Raw genomic sequence first — 18,883 nt, forward strand, 5'->3', positions numbered from 1 at the left:
ACATTACATATCTCTTGTTGTGTAATTAACACAACATTATGCATACTTTGACAATAAATAAAATAATTATTTGTTCTTACTTGCTTGCCTGGGTAAATAAAGGTTGAATAAATGAATTATTATTATTATTATTATTATTATTATTATTATTTTAATTTTTTAAACCAATACCGATATTTTCCGATATCACATTTTTATGCCAATATCGGCCGATAATATCGGTAGGCCGATAATATCGGACATCCCTAGTTAGAAGTTATAATGTTAGGTGAAATGAGTAACAAGAATTGTGACATGAGTTGAATGTTTAATAACGTCAGTAAGAATGTGAAATATGTGAACGCACATGGTGATATGCATTGGCCGCGAGGGAAGATGGCGTTTTCCACGTAATCAGTTACTAGCAGCGCGTACTTGCCGCAGGGTTATAAGAGGCGTTATTATATTAGGGTACATTGTGACTCGTTTATTCATGCTGGGCCCTGAGCACTTGATTATAATGTGAAGTAAGGTTGCTTGATTATAATGTGAAATGAGGACTTAACGAAAATATGAAATAAGGGTAATTGCTATCCCTTAAAATGTGTGTGGATGCCGGAGGATACACGTGGCACCACCAGGACGCGCATGTCACGAATACACCAGTCAGAGCTGAATGCTAATGAGACACCATTTTGTAAAGTTTTGATAAGAACAAAATAATGATTCAAGGAAAGGAATATTTCCCATGAAGTTTAAGAGCAGTCTTAAACTGCCACAAGTAGGTTGTACAGTAAAAGTAAGTTTAACTTTGGTGTTCATTGAACTAGTGGTATTTGTGACACGTGACGACCTGCTGTCTCAATAGAACCTTGTAATAGTATTTAAACTACTAGTATGGTTAAGCCGGTGGCACAGCCACTAAAGGAAGAATGTGAATATGTCGCTTATGATTTAAGTGAATATTTTGACAACTATTGATATCGAAACAAAGGAGAACTGTACATAAAAGAATATGATTAAGATGAATAGTTTTGTAACCATTGACATCAGTACCAAGGGGAAGTGTGTATCTGATACAGAGGGTAAATGTGTTGAGAATCCGTGACCCTGATACAGATACCAAAAGTATATATAATTGTAAATATGAAGTTTTGATCAACTACGTTTTGATTCAGAGGTTTTTGTGAATAAAACTCAGAGAGGAGAGTTGGACCAGAACTAAACAGGTCGCGTCTTCATTTCTCTTGATCATTATTCTGTGCTTTCAGGGAGCTACCCAGTAGCCTTGGGACCGGTAACAAATGTATAGTGCACTTTACATCCTTTCTACCACTACATGGTTTGTGCCAGGAGAACAGCCTCTCCCTGAACGTCAGCAAAACAAAGGAGATGATTGTGGACTTTAGGAGGTCGGGGGTCAACGACTACACCCCCCTCAGCATCGACGGGGCACCAGTTGAGAGAGTGAACAGTTTTAAGTACCTCGGAGCCCACATATCCGAGGACTTGACATGGACCGCACACATTGACAGTGTTGTGAAGAAGGCACGACAACGCCTCTACTTCCTCAGGCGCCTAAGGAAGTTCCAAGTCAGTCAGAAGATCCTTAAGAACTTCTACTCATGTAAAATAGAGAGCATCCTGACTGGCAACATCACCTCCTGGTTTGGGAATAGCACTGCACAAGACCGTAGCAGACTACAAAGAGTGACACGTTCAGCCGAACGCACAATTGGAGGGGGGCTTCCCACCCTCCAGAACATTTACAACAAGCGGTGCAGGGGTAAGGCTAAGAGAATCATCAAGGACTCCAGCCACCCGAACAACTGCCTCTTTGAACTGCTGCGGTCAGGCAAGCGATACCGGAGTCTCAAGGCGAGCACAGAAAGACTCAGAAGAAGCTTCTATCCCCAGGCCATCAGGCTGCTCAACGAACAATAAACACTATGCAACAACCATCAAATGCACACAGCACACACATCCACACGCACACACTCACTTTAAACAAACAACACACTGCAGCACCCACTCTCCACACTTTAGATCACCTAAACACACTTTATATTTATTGGTAAAGGATTTGCACTACAACTCGTACACCTTACTGTAAATTGTACCTAAATTGTACCTCATCCCATTTCTGCTTTGCACTATATAGTATTGTATATTAGTACATTGCATAGTATATTGTATATTGTATGGTAACTCAGTTACTTCTATTCTGCATTGACCATTGTACATATGTCTATACTGAACACTGTGACCTCTATTTTTACTTCTATTTTACATGCTATACTATTTTATTTCATACTTATCTTGTCTAGCACAGTCTCTGGAGCGTAACAGTAAGAAGCATTTTGTATAAAAGTATTCTGTACTTCTGTATGACAACTATTAAAGAAACTTGAACTTGAAACTTGAACTGTGCCTTATCTTCTTTATTTATCTTTTTTATAGTGCCGTCAATAGATTAAAAAAAGTTAACTAATTAATCTCACAATTTTCTGTAATTAATCTAGATTAATCTAGATAAAAAATCGCATTTTTCTACTTAAGACCGAAGCTTGTAACAGATATTTACTTGAGTAAAATCATGGAATTAATGTAAAATCAACACAAAGAAAATATATTTAGATTCAAAGACTATTTTAATAGCTTTCTTTGAATACAGTTTCTCTCCTGTGAAATACAAATGTTTAACACAACCATCAACATTGACTCAGCTAGACCGCTTTCTTATATTATATTGAAAAATATTCACTCCATAGATTAATCTAGATTAAAAAAAATTAACGCTTTAAAGAATTACAATTAATCTCCAGTTAAAGCATTAATTTTGACAGCCCTACTTTTTTAAGATTCTTTATTTTAGTTTAAGTCTATATTTTGTGATTATGTGTGAAGGGTGGACTAGCAAAGTAAAATTTGTCATTGTACGGTGTTTAGCCGTGCACATGACAAATACACATCTTGAATAACCGTGCAGCCCCATGGAGAACTCTATATTCTATACTCCACAGGTCACTGCTCTTCTGAACAGAAAATAGCATTTCTGTATCTGAATCAACCTGCCGTTCTGACCTGATTCCCACAGCAGAGTTCGCACAAGGTCCTTGAAGTGCTTAAAGTGCTTGATATATATATATTTTTAAGTCAATGCCTGGGATTCCTTGAAAACAGCACGTTTTTAACAAGGTGCTTAAAAAGTCCTTGGAATTCAACCATTTGCATTGAATGTTTTGTTCATCCATGATCAAATTGTTCTGAATCAAGAAATTGTTTTTTTTTGTTCTGTTTTAATCAAATCTGACGAGTCGCTGTCTCGCACGCTCCAACTGCTCCTCATTTCTTCTTCGTGTGTGATGCTCTAGCTTGCTCTAGCTGGCAAGCAGGCCAAGAAGATGCTTAAAAAAACAGCAGTGAATTGTATCCTTCGAGTGACATCCTTGAAAATTAAAAATAGTTCTTGGAAAAGGACTTCAAAGTCCTTGAATTTCATTTTGCAATGTCTGTGGGAACCCTGCCACAAGCACTTCATCAGAAACTGTGATATTCTGCTTGTTTTCCATGGTTTTGAGGATCAGGGTTTGGGATCAATTCACCTTCTTCACACACTGAAGTGTGTTTTCTTTCCAATTAAAAAAAGATTATGAAAAACCTTTGGCATGAAAAGGTTGTACAACTCAACCCTATTGACAAGCAAATAAGGATGGATATTCTATCCTGGGCAAGTGAACAAATTAAATATCTTGGTCTGTTTAACCCTTTCACTACCACACTACAGAAGGTTAACCGTCTGTAGTGTGGTAGTGAAAGGGTTAACCTTCTGTATTGTCGCAGTGAAAGGGTTAACCCGTTGGTAGTGTGGTAGTGAAAGGGTTAAATGTATGATTGGACCTGTTGTAGCTGATTTTCTAAATCTTTCAGATTTTTTTCCCCTTTTAATTATTACTCTTTTGTGTAAAATGTTCTGTGAATATTGCTTTTATGATGTACCGTTTACATTTGTACAATCGTCGTTTCTGTAAATGTGTTGAAATGAAGTACTAGTCGGTAAGCGTTCTGTCTCGGTCTCTCTGCTCCAGACGCGGACGTGTCCTCGGTGTTCGCGGTGTCTCTGGAGACCGTGCTGGCGGGTCACGAGAACTGGGTTTACGGGATCCACTGGCAGCCCCCTGCCTACACAGGTACCTCCGTCAAACACGTGCCCGGCCTGGCTGCTCTGCCCCGACGGTTAACTGCATCGTCAAACATCATCATATAAACTCAGGGGAACATGTGGTCTTCAAAAACACAAAGGCAAGGACAAATGTAAAAAGTAGATGTATTATCTGTTAAAAGGGTCAATTCAATTAAATTCAATTCAAAAAAACGTTATTAGTCTCGCAAGGGGCAATTTAAGGCATGAATACGGCAAACAGCTACACTTTTACGCATCCAAGACAGAACAAGGGGACAAGAGACATACATGACACTATTAAAGCACAAGAGACATGACACTGTTAGAACAGGATCCTTATGTTGTTGATCTGTCGAGTCTAATAAATAAATTCGGTCAGTACAAAAAAAGCGCACTTTCGTCAACCTGTGGAATAACTGACAATGAATAAAAAATGTGTAGTTCGATACATACATTTAAGAATTTTTTCAAATATAAGGTGATACATAAATATGAAACCTTATTATATTCCTAATTACAACCATGACAAAAATATTAATGTGTATACGTTTAGTATATTACTGTATAAACTGTACACTATAACTATGAAACTTCCGTAACCTTTAGTTTTAGCTAAATTATGTATTGAATTATGTTTTTTTTTTTTATAATTTTTTTATTATTAATAATGTAATGTAAAAAGGGTAGGCAATATAAGCCTCGGCTTCAGCCTACACCTTTTCGGTAGTTTTCTTTCATTTTTTTTTAATACATTTCCTACTACTGTACATTGCTTTGTAAAATAAGACCGAAATAAAATCATTCATTCATAAAATCATTAATTCGTCATTGAAGAATCTATTTTTTAAGAATAATATGAGAGAGAAAATCTGTCTGATTCCATTGGTGTGTTTCAACAAAGGTTTATTGAATATTCGCCAGGACAAAGACTCGAGCCAATGAGACCTCGTCTCCTTCTTATACCTTAAAACAAATCTCTTGAGGGCGCTCTAGTAGCACACCATGTATCGCGCTGCGTCGCGAAGCGGCCGACCCGGGTTCGACTCCCGGACCAGGCGTCCTTTGCCGAATGTCTTCCCCCCGCTCTGTCTCCCGTTCTTCCTCTCTCGCTCTCGCTCTCTCTCTCTCTACCGGACTGCCCGGTAGTACAAACAAATAAAAGATCTACCAAAAACATAATTTAAAGAAAATAATCCCTTGAAACAAAACACTCCCTAAAGATATTTGACACTAGATATTTGAGCCTCTATGGTCTTAGGAAACTTCCTGGCTCTTCAAGGAGAAATCTATGGTGCAGACAACTCAGTACTTGACATACTTGGCCTTAAAGGAACACACCAACATTTTGGGAAATTCTCTTATTGTCTTCTCCAGAGAGACAAGAACATAGATACCAGTTCTGTTTCGTATTAGCTCTCGCTCGGCATCACTCTCTGCACTGTCCTCGCACACGTGCACACGCACTGAATAAAGACCACAATGTACCTTTAATCCCAATATTCGTCTGACCACACCCCTATCAGCTTACCCATATAAGCAGGGGTGGGGCCACCCACTCGCCTCCTTCTCGCTTTCACCACAAGGAAGAAGTGCCTCGGTAGATCCCCACACTTGACGTGATGTGATGGAAGAAGAAGTAGGAGAAGAGTTGGAAAACAAGGATACGTTGACATCATATCTTTATTTTCTCTCTCACTATTTTCGAGAAAATACGGCGATATTGTCTTCGTTCTGGAGTGTCTGGAAGATGATGATCATTATAAAAATCCTCCACCGGTTTTCGTATTGGGAGTTCGTGCCGCTACATGCTTTTCCAACTGCAGTCCTTGCTGTGTGCTGGTTGCGGTAAAGGCACAGCTGGGCTGTAGGACGCGCCGATGTTGTGAGAAGCGGTGGGTTCCTGGTTTTGGTGAGTTATGTTTTGCTGGCAGGCTCCACTTGTCTGTTAGTGCTATGGGGGCTAATTGACAATGTTTATGAAAACCGGCCCCAGGCTAGGGTCCTTTGTTCAGCCTCCTAGGCGACAGAAGACCTTGGTCTGAAGCCCATTATAGTTTTAACTAGTGGGCCGCGACTAGGGATGTCCCGATCACCTTTTTTTGCTCCCGATCCGATCCCGATCATGTGATTTTGAGTATCTACCGATCCCGATCATTCCCGATCCGATCAATAAAAAATAATTTTTTTTTTTTTTTTTTTTTTTTTATCTTAATTTCTCACATTACATTCACCCTGAATGTTGACGTTATCCAGGTGAAAAGTTAACTTCATTCAAGCGAGGCATTTGCATTTGCAATCCTTGACATAAATCATTTGATGTATAATTAAATCAAAGGAAATGCGTTTGGGTCTGAGTGTGGCTGGTCTGCCGTTCTACAGCTGGATACTATTAGTTTGTTTTGGCAAAATTCTTCTGCTCTGTGACTGTGAGTCTGTGACAATAAATAAATGAATGGTGATATGCAATTTAAAACCAAAACTAAGGCCTCAGTATGAGTTTACCTACCTCCCAGCACAATGTGCTCCAGCCTGTTGCTTCATGAGATGGCAATAACATACATAGAGCAATGGCGCCATCGTCTGTAAAAACCAGGTGACTGCACGTCAGCTAAAGAAAATGCAATCAATGTTTTTGTTATTTTTTTATTTAACAGTATCCAACAGGATTCACTTATTGCAGCACAAACAAAATTAATATAAAGCGTATAGTTATATATCAGTGGTGCACCACAAAATAAAATAACCATGTAAAACAAATAGTGCAGAATTAAGAATAGTGCAGCAATAACAAATGTACTGGTCTGGTAGTGCAAGTAACAGAGGTAGCTTGACTTTACATTCAGTCATACTCAATGACTCATAAATAATAAAATAAAATATAAAAATTGTCTTAGTGCAGAATAATTCTAGTCTAGACTATGAACTAGTCTAGTTTTAAAATTAAATTAACAGCAGCAGCTCAATGAAACGTGACAAACAACATGTATATATTCAAATATAAATTGTAAACAATGGGATATAAAATTGCAACACACTTTTAAATTAACCCTTGAAATTTGAATGTACTCTAGACTATGACCTAGTCTAGTTTAAGCAGCAGCTCAATGCAATGTGAAAAACAACGTATTTCACAATTCAAATATAAAATGTAAACATGAGATTTTTTTTAAGGGAAGCCTAACCCCTTGAAATTTGAATGTACTCTAGACTATGACCTAGTCTAGTTTAAGCAGCAGCTCAATGCAATGTGAAAAACAACATGTATATATTCAAATATAAATTGTAAACAATGGGATATAAAATTGCAACACACTTTTAAATTTTTTTAAGGGAAGCCTAACCCCTTGAAATGTGAATGTACTCTAGACTATGACCTAGTCTAGTTTAAGCAGCAGCTCAATGCAATGTGAAAAACTACGTATTTCACAATTCAAATATAAAATGTAAACATGGGATATAAAATATTAATTTAAACATGGGATATAAAATTGCAACCAACACGCTTTTTTTTTCTTTTTTTCTGCACTCTATTCTTACTCACTGTCTGGCATCACAATTAAGTGGAGATTTTTTTTTAAGAAAACCAGCATCTCTACCCTCTCAGCTGAGAGCCGATTCCTTTTCTCATCCAGGACGTTGGACACTGCACTAAAGAGTCTCTCACTGTCCACAGAGGTGCAGGGGGCACCGAGAAACTTGGTTGCAACAGCAGCCAGTGAGGGGAAACGTGAGACATTATCTTTCCAGTAGTGCAGAGGATTGCTTTTCCTAGGGTGGGTTTGCTCTGAGAGATAGGTCTGTACCTGGACTTCAGCTGATGTACTGCTCACAGACCGGGCCTCGAGCGGATTCTCTCCCAAAATCTCATCCATGACTCTGCCCAGGCAGCTGCTTGTGCTTGCTTCTTCTTCTAGACGTGGTGTCTTGCTTCTAGGCTCTGCGCTGGCGTCTGCGGCCTCTGGCTCTCTGGCAGCCCTCTCGTCCTCCATCTTCACCACCTCCTGGATGAGCTTCTCCTTGGCAAGCCTCAGGTTGTCTGACTTTGTGAAGAATCTGAAAGTAGATAAATGTATCAATTACCCACAAGTTCACAACTAAGTCAGTCAAACATATGGCAAGACAACACACAGCATTTTATTTAGATAAGATTATTTAGCATTAATTTTTTTTTTAGATTATTCTTGCCTGTCTTTGTATCTTGGATCCAATATAGTGGCGATGGTGTATAGTGGCTCCACCTCTATCTCAGCAAAGCGGGTCTCCACTGCAGCTAGGAGCGTGCTCTTCATGGTTTTGACCCCCTGGTCAGTGGTCAGAGAGAGAGTACACGTCTGAGGGCTGTTTGGATGAATGAAATGGATGAATGGTTTATTATTTAGAATATAAAATACATTTATTTTATAGTAAAATTAAATTATTAAAATATAGCAAATTATTAATTAATTTAATTATATAATAATAACCTGTTATTGCAGGGATTACATCAGCTGCAGATGCAGTGGGGTTGCTCACATCCCTTGTGAGTTCCTCAAATGGAACCAACACCTCAGCTGTCTTCTCCATCAGGGTCCACTGGCTGGCTGTCAGGGTGGTTGGGAGGGTGTAGTCGGCTGCATACACACAGAGAGCCCGCTTCTGCTCCAAGATGCTCTGCAACATGTAGAGGCTGCTGTTCCACCTCACAGCAACGTCCTGCTGTAGACGCTTGATGTCCATCTTCAGGTCGTTCTGGATATCTTCCAGACGCGAATAGGCCAACGGCGAATGTTTGAAATGGCCAATGATTTTCCTTGCGGTGGCCAGTGTGTCTGTGACGCTGCGCTGAGACAGTAGACCCTCATGCACGGCAAGTTGGAGCGTGTGCGCGAGACAGCCCACACTTGTTACTTCCATGTCATCCATGGCCTTCTTCATGTTTCGCGCGTTGTCCCGCAAAATAACATGGACCCGTGACTTCTCAATTCCCCAACTGTTAAGCATGCCCAGGAGCGCCTCTCTAACACGATCTGCCGTGTGAGATCCTCGGAAGTTCTGCGTATGCAATGTAGCATGATGCAACTCAAACTCGGAGTCAATCCACTGAACGGTGAAACTAATGAGTGACATCGGACTCACTGAAGAACTCCATATGTCTGTGGTAAATGATAAAGCAGGCACACCTCTTAACATGGCTTGCAGGTGGTCACGGAGCTTGGTGTGAAGCGCAGGCAGAGCTTTGTCTGTGAAGTAGTGCCGAGAAGGCAGCTGATAACGTGGCTCCAAGTGCTCTATGAGACGGCGAAACCCCACGTTCTCCATCACAGATAACGGCTGGTCATCCAACGCGATGAATTCAGCTATCTTGGCTGTTATTTTCTTCGCCCTGTCACCCTGCTCTGGCAGTTTATCTTTCCGTTTAAAAGTCTCTGAAAGTGTCGGTTGTACAACGTGTCGGAGTGTAGTTGCAGCGATGTACTCGCCATGTTGTTGTTTGTGGCTTTTTTTCAGGTGACGAATTAGATTCGTGGTGTTGAACGCGGCTCTGTTTTTTCCTCCACGCGGAATCTCCTCCTTGCAAACATTGCAAGTTGCAAATGGATTGGCTTGACTTTGTACTTTAAAGTGCTTCCAAACCTCTGACATTTTTCTACTCCGTGGATAACGTGTTTCGGGAGCGACGTGTTGTTGTTGTGAGCGTGTAGGTATCTTGAGGGATTCGGCATACGTCACTCTTGCAACGGTGTAAATTAAAGGGAAGGTGTTTGTTGTGGACATTTCTTCTGCTGTGTGTGACAATAAATAAATGAATGATGATATATTATGTAATTTAAAACCTAAACTAAGGCCTCAGTATGAGTTTAAGACGTGAACATGGTCATGTTTGTTGAATAATAATAATAAAAAAAAAAAAAAATTATAATACCCCCCTTTTTTTTTGACGGCCGATTTTTTTTATTTTTCCCCTCCGATCCCCGATCCAATGAAAACCACGTGATCGGCGCCGATTCCGATCACGTGATCGGATCGGGACATCCCTAGCCGCGACCATTAACACTGGTGATCCCTGTGTTTTCTGGACGAGTGGGTATCTCTCTGTCACCGTGTAGCCCCTTCTTTCATATCCAAATGAGAGTATTCCTTCACGAGGAGATATGTGCATAGATGTTCGATAGCGGAAGATCTATGTTCAAGTCAGCTACACAAGCCAGTTTGGGTATTGTGCTGGCTCCGTCGGGTGTTGGTAAAATCACCGTTGTAAAGCTGTGTTGACATCTTGTTTCTCTTTTCTCTTAAAAAGTGAGGAGGGTTTCAGAACGGCGGCCTGTCTGGGTGAGTGTTATATCATTGTGTACAAGTTCAGGTGATAGCTGCTTAGCTTACGGTTAGCCAGTCAGCTGTTAGCTGCGGCGTTAGCCTGCTGGGATCACTGCATGGCCTACATAGGTTGGGCCTACTGTTAGCCAGTCAGCTGTTAGCTGCGGCGCTAGCCTGTTGTGATCACTAGGAAACGTTAGCTTGCTGCTATCGGCCAAGGCCCAGCGCGGGGTAGCTCCGGCTCCTCGCGCGCCGCCGCAAGCTCCCCTCTGGTCGCGTGCGGCGTTCGCTCGGCGTCTCGCGAGCAGGGGCAGTAGCGACCGACGGTTGGAGCGGCCGTTAGCTTAATGCTACTCTGTTGAACGTGCTTTGATTATAACATGTTTTAAACACTCTTGACTACGACGTCATCTTTGACAGAGGATGTTCGTCGAACCTGCCCTGGGCCAGGACGGCAAAGCTTGTGTCAACAAAGGGGACCGTAACGACGGGTTGGTGCGGCGACGCTGCCCAGTTCGAGCAACACAGGACTGCTGTGTTTTCTACGGGGCCTTGAGACTGCACTTCGCTGATCTACGCTCCGGGTAGGACAAAGGTTTGGCCAGACCTTATACGCGTCTTCTGGCTTTACCTTCTACATGTTTTGTAAATAACGCTGTTTTCCAAAAACGTGTGTTGCTGCAATACATTTGGGATACAACGCAAGTTTTGTGTGAACTGTCTTGTCACTGGTAATTAGCTTCTCCGTGCAAATCGGGTTGTTGTTACAGATGTGAAAATGATCTGGTTGTTGTGTGAGAAACATCATGTGTGTTTATATGTACCGTGTACTCACAACTAAGGGGTAACTAACCTATGAAGCTATGCTTAGTGACAAATGAGTAAAGAATTTTCTTTTCTCAGCCTGTGATGACAATGAACAGTGTGTTCACATATTAACAGGTTTTCCTGTTTTAACTGGCCGTATTAAGGGTAAAGTAGGAGGATTGTGTTTCCCCCCGGTTCCCTGGGGACTTTTTCATCCTCCTATCAGACATGTTGTTGCACTACATTGTGTCTTTGTGTGGTAGGGATGCGATGTAACCCTTAGCTTGATTGCTGAGGTTGTGCTAAGACAGCTGGAGAAACTTTATTTTCCTAAAAGAAAAGATTGTTTGGTCGCTTTCGTGTGTGCTTAGCAAGGCCTGTGGCCGATACTAATCGAGAATTATGTATTCTCTCATTATGAAAAACGGCGTTCCTCTGTAGAGTGTTTTTGCCATTTTTTGTAGGTGATGATGGGTTGTGTGTGTCGTGTGACCTACAACTGGGTTGGACTGGCCACAGAAGCACATGTGTGAGTTGGACCGGGGCTCTTAGAGAGCCCTCTCTATTCTGTGTTTATTCCTTAGTAAAAATCAGATAGCAGGTTAGCTCATGCGCTGTGTGAAGCTGTCAAACGCTTCATAGAGCTGACTATGACTGTGTCATATTCTCTTTTTGTCATTACATCGTATCATGGGTGTGGGGTCGTAAAGGGGTGAACTGGTAACCTTTCCTCTCCCCCTTTTTTCTGTTGGTCAGGGGTACACCCCCTGTCCTTCAAGGTTCCTGTCACGTTGCGGTTCGGCACATTACGGGGTGAGGGGGGGGGGGGAGTTTCCTGGTACCACGGCCTGGGATATTGGGCGTGTGCACCGCAGAAATTCCCCCGCCATAGAGTACGTCACCGTGCGCGTCTCTGTTGGTAGGACTTCCGTGTGCTGTTCAGGTCCATGTGATGGATCTGTTTCCGGGGGGGTGGTCAGGGCTCCTCCTCACCAAGCGCCTATTCGGGCCTTCTGTGAGTTCGGACTCCTCCTTCTATGTGAGGGAGCCTCCATCAGAGTACAGAGCCTCCTCCTCAGATTGTCAAAGTGAGTGGACCCTCTAGAAGGTGTCCTATTCTATTGTGTATGTATTCGATTCAATTCGATTATTGAGTGTGTATGGGTTCAGTGCCTCTTCCCCGGAGAGCCCTAAAACCAATTTTTTACATGGCTCAAGGTGCAATATATTCTTTTCAATCTGTACAGCTCGCGTGGGAAGTCTCTCTGGGGATTCCCGTCTCCTTCCTATGGGAGGGTGGTGGGATGTAAAAATTTGAAAAAAATGTACCCCGGCTGTGTAGACTGGGATACATACTGTTGGTGCTTCCTTCTTTTCTATTAAAAAATAGTTGGAGTTAGGAAGTGTCACACCCCTCTTGTCGTTCCCCTGGGCGCCTTGGGGATTCAATGACTGGTCTAAATAGCCTGTTCATTGATGTGGGTGTGTCCCGACGCACGTATAGTGCTAGCTCGCTGTAAACAGGCGACTGACTGGCACGCCTTGGTTGCTTGAGGTTAAAACAGCGTTTTTATAGAGCAACTGGGATGGAGGTTTTTCCTCTTCCGACGACCACATCCCACGACCTGGGTTGGTTATCGACGGATTCTCGTTCATGTCTGGGGGATGATGACGGAATGGATCTGAACATATGTAGAGGGGTCTCACGCCCTTGGGGTGGGCCACCGGGCGCGGTTCGCCCGAACGTCTGGGTGGCGCCTTCTTTTCATGTTAAGATCAACACGCATATCTGCCCTTTCTCCTGAGTAGGCATGTCGGCGTGGTTAGGGCACGGGACTGGTTCTGGTCACGCTGGTCCGGATCAGTTGAACCCGTTGTCCGCCGGGGATGCAGATCTGCTGTTCTGGTACCCTGAGGGACTTGGGCTTTTTTCAGGGGGAAAATGCCAGGTTGGTCCGGGTGTCACAGGGTTAAGCACTATGGAGACCCTGGTTGGGTATGTTTTTTTACTCAGCACTGTCATAATGGCTTACGGCCATGCCAACCTGTACACGCTCGATCTCGTCAGATCTCGGCCGCTACACAGGTTGGTCCTGGTTGGTACTTGGTTGGGAGACCGCCTGGGAATACCAAGTACGGTGTGCTTAGGGGCGGGTTCTCCGTTCTTTTTTGCTCCTCTCTCACGCATGGCGAAGAGGGGCCTGTTGGGATGGTCTTTGACCTCCTCTGGTGACCCTGTGCTTCCCGTATCGCCAGGCCCGGTCCGAAGTAATGTTTCGTCGACCCGTAGGCCTGGGTTAACCCTTTTTTGAAAACTGAAACACTTGTACTGCGGTATAGCCGGTGTATACCCGCAGGTGTGTTTTGGAGTTTTTTCTTGAGGGGTTATAGGAACAACCGCCGCATTGGGTAACACCAAGGTGGTTGATTCCCTGGTGTGTTGGAGCAGTGTCAACTCCCGGGTTCACCGGTTGAGGGTGCCCCTGCACGTTCATGACGTCTGCCAATCGTGTCAGCCTTCTCTGCCTCAACCCCTCTGGGTGGGGGTTTTTGAATGGAGGCTTGGTCATGCAACAACGCCAGCATACGCCCCTTCCGCCGGGGCGGCTGTGTTCAGCTGTCCCCTCTGGCGCCTGTCTCGTCCGCAATCTCCAGGCTAGGGTTAACAGCCTGTTGCCTGGTTCTTCCCCGGTGCGCTGCCTGCTTCCGTTGGTTAACCTTTTTTGTGTGCTTACGGCCATGCTGACTGCCTGTTCTGCAGGGTCAGTGTGCCAGGCGGTGTACTATTGGGGGGACAGGGCCCGCTCGGCTGAGGGGCCTTTGTCCGAATACGCTGGCGATGTGGGGGGCGGGGTCACTAAGTGCCCACCTGGTGGGGTCTTGATGCTGGCATCATGGACTTCTCCGGGCCCCCGTTCCAGGGGGTCCAGTCCCTTTGGTGGGTCTGGGTCTTCCTTCGCGCTCCGCTGCTACGGCCTTGCCACGGGGTTGGGTTTAATAATAATAATAATAATAATAATAATGCAGGACCTGTTCAGAGGTCTTTAATTGGCATGCAATTATCCTCAACGTTTTAGCGATTAGCACACACGGTTAGCACACACACACACCGGAACACACACGCATGCATTGTCTTTTTGTAGGATCGCCGATGCGATTCGTCTCTGCGATTAACCCATCCCGTCGTCCTTCCCCCCAAGGGCAGCCGGGAGCAGACAGGCGTCGGCGAGGGCCGCGCCAGGGGACCAATCCAAGTGCTCCTGCCCGTCTTCGTCAAGGACACCACAGCGTGTCTTGCTGTGAGGCGACAGTGTTAACCACTACACCACCGTGCCGCATTAACGAGGTTGTTTCCTCCGTTCGTTCCCGGGTGGCATGCGGGTTGTGCGTGTGTGTAGTCGTGGGGTCAAGCCACGGTCTGCTCACCCTGTGCGTTGAGTTGCTTGAGTGCCTCTTCGCACGGTCGGGTCCGTCGCCCTCCCGGGAAACCTCTAATAGGGGGGGTGCCCTCCATTAGGGTGGGTCGGGGGGGCTCGGCCCTCCCTGTTCTGATGGTTGTGGGGGGCATTCAGCGGGGTGTATTTGTCGGCCGATGGCTCTCGCTCGGCCTCCCTTGTGCAGAGAGTGATGCCGAGCGAGAGCTAATACGAAACAGAACGTTAGGTTATGACTATAACCAAGTTCTGTTAGTATAGCAACGCTCGGCATCCGACGCCGCTGCAGCCCTTGACCTCGCCTTGTGGTGAAAGCTTGGGAAGGAGGCGAGTGGGTGGCCCCACCCCTGCTTATATGGGTAAGCTGATAGGGGTGTGGTCAGACGAATATTGGGATTAAAGGTACATTGTGGTCTTTATTCAGTGCGTGTGCACGTGTGCGAGGACAGTGCAGAGAGTGACGCCGAGCGTCGCTATACTAACAGAACTTGGTTATAGTCATAACCTAACGTTTCCTCTCTGTGCGTTCAGTAGAAAGCTATCTGGCTGCACGTTAGCCTAGCTTAGCACAATGAATGGAAGCGAACATGAATTGTGCTAAGCTAGGCTAACGTGCAGCCAGATAGATTTCTACTGAACGCACAGAGAGGAAACTGGTATCTACCTTCTTGTTGGAGTGTTCCTTTAAGTTGAACCTACAGGTTAAAGGATAGATCATCACTTCCTCAACAGATCAACTTTTCCGACTTACTTTTCTTGTCTTACTTCCCCTTAACTCTAGATATCAAATCACAGTACGCATAAAGTACAATAAATACTTCTGATCAAACATTATTCATAATAATAATAACATTCATGGTGTGCAGGTCATTTCTTGTTAAATGACAAATCCATTGAAAGAACAAACTACTAAAAAAGATATATACAGTATATATATTTTATAGAAATGTAATCTTCCCATCAATACCATAACGCTGACTTGACCTATAGACCACCGCAACACAACACTCAGGGCTGCCATAGCAACAACCACTTACGACCAGGCTCTCATCAACATGGGCCGACAGTGGCTCGGGGGGGGTAGAGCAGTCATCTGGTAATCCGTAGGTTCCAGGTTCTATTCCCACTCCTCCCCGGGCAGCGTGTCGATGTGTCCTTGAGCAAGACACTTAATCCTTAACTGCTCCCGATGAGCAGCTCGGCACCTTGCCTGGTCGCCTCCGCCGTCGGTGTGTGAACGTGTGAGTGAATGGGTAAAATGTGAGGAACAAATTGTAAAGCACTTTGGATAAAAGCGCTATATAAACAGGGTTCGCACAAGGTTGTGCTTGATTTTTTACAAAAAAGCCAATGCATGGAATTCCTTGAAAACAGCCACATTTTTTACAAGGTGCTTAAAAAGTCATTGAAATTCAAATCAACCATTCGCGTTGAAAGTTTTGTTCATCCATGATAAAACTTTTCTGAATCAAGACATTTTATATTTTTATTTAAAGTATGAATAATTGTTGGAAATTGGTTTTAAGCCATAAATATTGGATCCCATAATTTTTTCTATAAAGAAACAGCATATTATACAAGTGAATTGTATCCTTTTAAATGCCCTTTTAAAATGAGAAAATAGTGCTTGGAAAGGTACTTGAAAGTCTGTGGGAACCCTGTATAAATGCACCATTTACCACTTCATTTTCTCCCCCCGCGCTCCCCCATCAGCTCCATGTAACGCGGAGGTGCAGTGGTCGGTTACTGGCTGATTGTGTTGGCGCTGTTGTCCTGTGCTCATGCTCCCTTGTTCCTTTGGCTCCCCCTACAGGCGGTGAGCTGCAACAGCCTCTCAGCCTGCTCTCCGCCTCCATGGACAAGACCATGATCGTCTGGGCTCCGGAGGAGGAGTCTGGAGTGTGGGTGGAGCAGGTCAGTGTCATGGGTGGAGCGGGTCAGTGAGGGTGGAGCGGGTCAATCTGGGGGTGGAGCGGGTCAGTCTGGCTGGAGCGGGTCAGTCTGGGGGTGGAGCAGGTCAGTGTGAGTGGAGCAGGTCAGTGAGTGGAGCAGGTCAGTGTTGGTGGAGCAGGTCAGTGTGGGTGGAGCGGGTCAGTCTGGGGGTGGAGCAGGTCAGTGTGGGTTGAGCGGGTCAGTCTGGGGGTGGAGCGGGTCAGTCTGGGGGTGGAGCGGGTCAGTCTGGCTGGAGAGGGTCAGTCTGGGGGTGAAGCGGGTCAGTCTGGCTGGAGCGGGTCAGTCTGGCTGGAGCGGGTCAGTCTGGGGGTGGCCCGTCTCCAGTGGTGGAAGAAGTACACAGTTCCTTTTACTCGAGTAAAAGTAGAAATGCCCAGATGAAATAGTACTCTGGTCCCACCATTCAAAATGCTACTAAGTACACATTACACAGTACACACTATTTCCTTTTTAAAATGTAGTGAATTAAAAGTACAAAGTTCCCTAAAACTTTCAACCACTGACTGTCACGACGCTGGGACACGTTTGCACTTATACACAGACATATACCTACCACACACACACACACACACACACACACACACACACACACACACACACACACACACACACACACACACACACACAGACACAGACACACACACAGGCTGGGAGAAGTCAAACACTGTCAGCAAAGAGCATTAAGAATAGAAGTACTTTATTGATCCCGAGGGAAATTCACCACTACAGATCGCTCACAATAAACATTTAGGTAGTCAAAAATCTAAAACCACAAATCACGTATAAGAATAAAAATACAATCAGGGATATACATTTGAAAATATGTATATACAGTAATATACAGTAAAATGTACAGTAATAAGTGTAAAACACTTTTTAATGTCGACATAAAGGTTAAAAGTCAAAAAGTCCAGGAAGATATGCCAGAGTTTGTCAGGGAAGCGGATGGCAAGCTGGGGGAATTTAATGGGAAGCTCATTGAAATATTCTCATTGAAAATCAACACCAGCGAAGAAGTAGTGAGGAATAAAAGTTTCAGTCACATAGTTTAGCCTAGCACACCCTCTTCACCATGAGCTGGGAGCCAACACACAGGCGTACTCAGGAGAGATGCGGGAGCAGAAAGTACCGGCGAGCTAGCCAGATGCATGGAGGATCGGGATGACTGGAAGCACAGATGGAGGGCCCGTCCGAGGACGACCTAGATAGATAAAAACAAAACAAAAAAGAGCATTACATTCTAGTTGAAATACAGTATGTCAAAACATTTTCTAAGACCATAAACATTGCAAAGCTCTTGTTCAAACCAAAAGAAAATGTACTTTTACATTTACATTTAGTTATTTAGCTGATGCTTTTATCCAAAGCGACTTACAAGTTCTGTACAACAAGTCACCAGGAAGGGTACAACTCTATCAGCTGAGTAACAATGTTCGTCAAACAGTGTTGAGACTTGGGTGCTGCAGTGTTGAGTGCATAGTAGTACTAGATACATATTAGTATAGTAGGAAGAGTGCATGATAGTATAAGACGGTAGTGTTGAGTGCATAGTAGTACTAGATACATATTAGTATAGTAGGAAGAGTGCATGATGGTATAAGACAGTAGTGTTGAGTGCATAGTATAGTAGAGACATATTAGTATAGTAGGAAGAGTGCATGATGGTATAAGACAGTAGTGTTGAGTGCATAGTATAGTAGAGACATATTAGTATAGTAGGAAGAGTGCATGATAGTATAAGACGGTAAGAAGGGTAGTGTTCATTTGACTGGTATAAGTAATTTTACACTCCACTCCATTAATTTCCGAGCTGCGAGGTCTGCGTATTTTCCACAGGCTGCCATCGGAGATAGTGATACACACCTTGCTTCTTCCTGTCTCGTACGGATACTGCACTTTCTTCTTTAAAAGGCAACAGGCAAAGTCTGTACAATTCCACCTCTTAGAGGGAAGAGAAGGAAATCAAAAGGGGGGGGGGGAATAACACTATTATGATAATGCAAAATAATTGCATCCCATATATAATCACAATCACGGAATTGTTGAATTATTGCAGCATCCCTACTATCTACGGAGTGCACTCTCTCACACCAGCCCGACCCCTCCTCACGACAAGCCACCATGGCCACCTAATCATCCCTCCCCCTGGCTGATATATAACTGTCTCCACTAGTCAGGGTTTAGCCGTGCTGTGGCCTCGTCTCCACTAGCCAGGGTTTAGCCGTGCTGTGGC

The 18,883-nt window shown here is 44.1% G+C and overlaps 1 protein-coding gene across 1 annotated transcript in view; it reads left to right on the forward strand.

The window, feature by feature from the left end:
* Positions 1-18,883, forward strand: part of elp2 (elongator acetyltransferase complex subunit 2) — a gene marked incomplete at both ends in the record, with an annotated part of 119,795 nt that overhangs the window by 46,837 nt on the left and 54,075 nt on the right. Inside the window, 2 exons of the mRNA XM_084312033.1 lie at positions 4,068-4,169; positions 16,511-16,611. Of these exons, the coding sequence (XP_084168159.1) occupies positions 4,068-4,169; positions 16,511-16,611 (203 nt within the window). The remainder of the gene's footprint in view (positions 1-4,067; positions 4,170-16,510; positions 16,612-18,883) is intronic.

The sequence above is a fragment of the Notolepis coatsorum genome (assembly GCF_963971535.1).
Source record: "Notolepis coatsorum genome assembly, chromosome: 4".
NCBI classification, from domain to species: Eukaryota; Metazoa; Chordata; class Actinopteri; order Aulopiformes; family Paralepididae; genus Notolepis; species Notolepis coatsorum.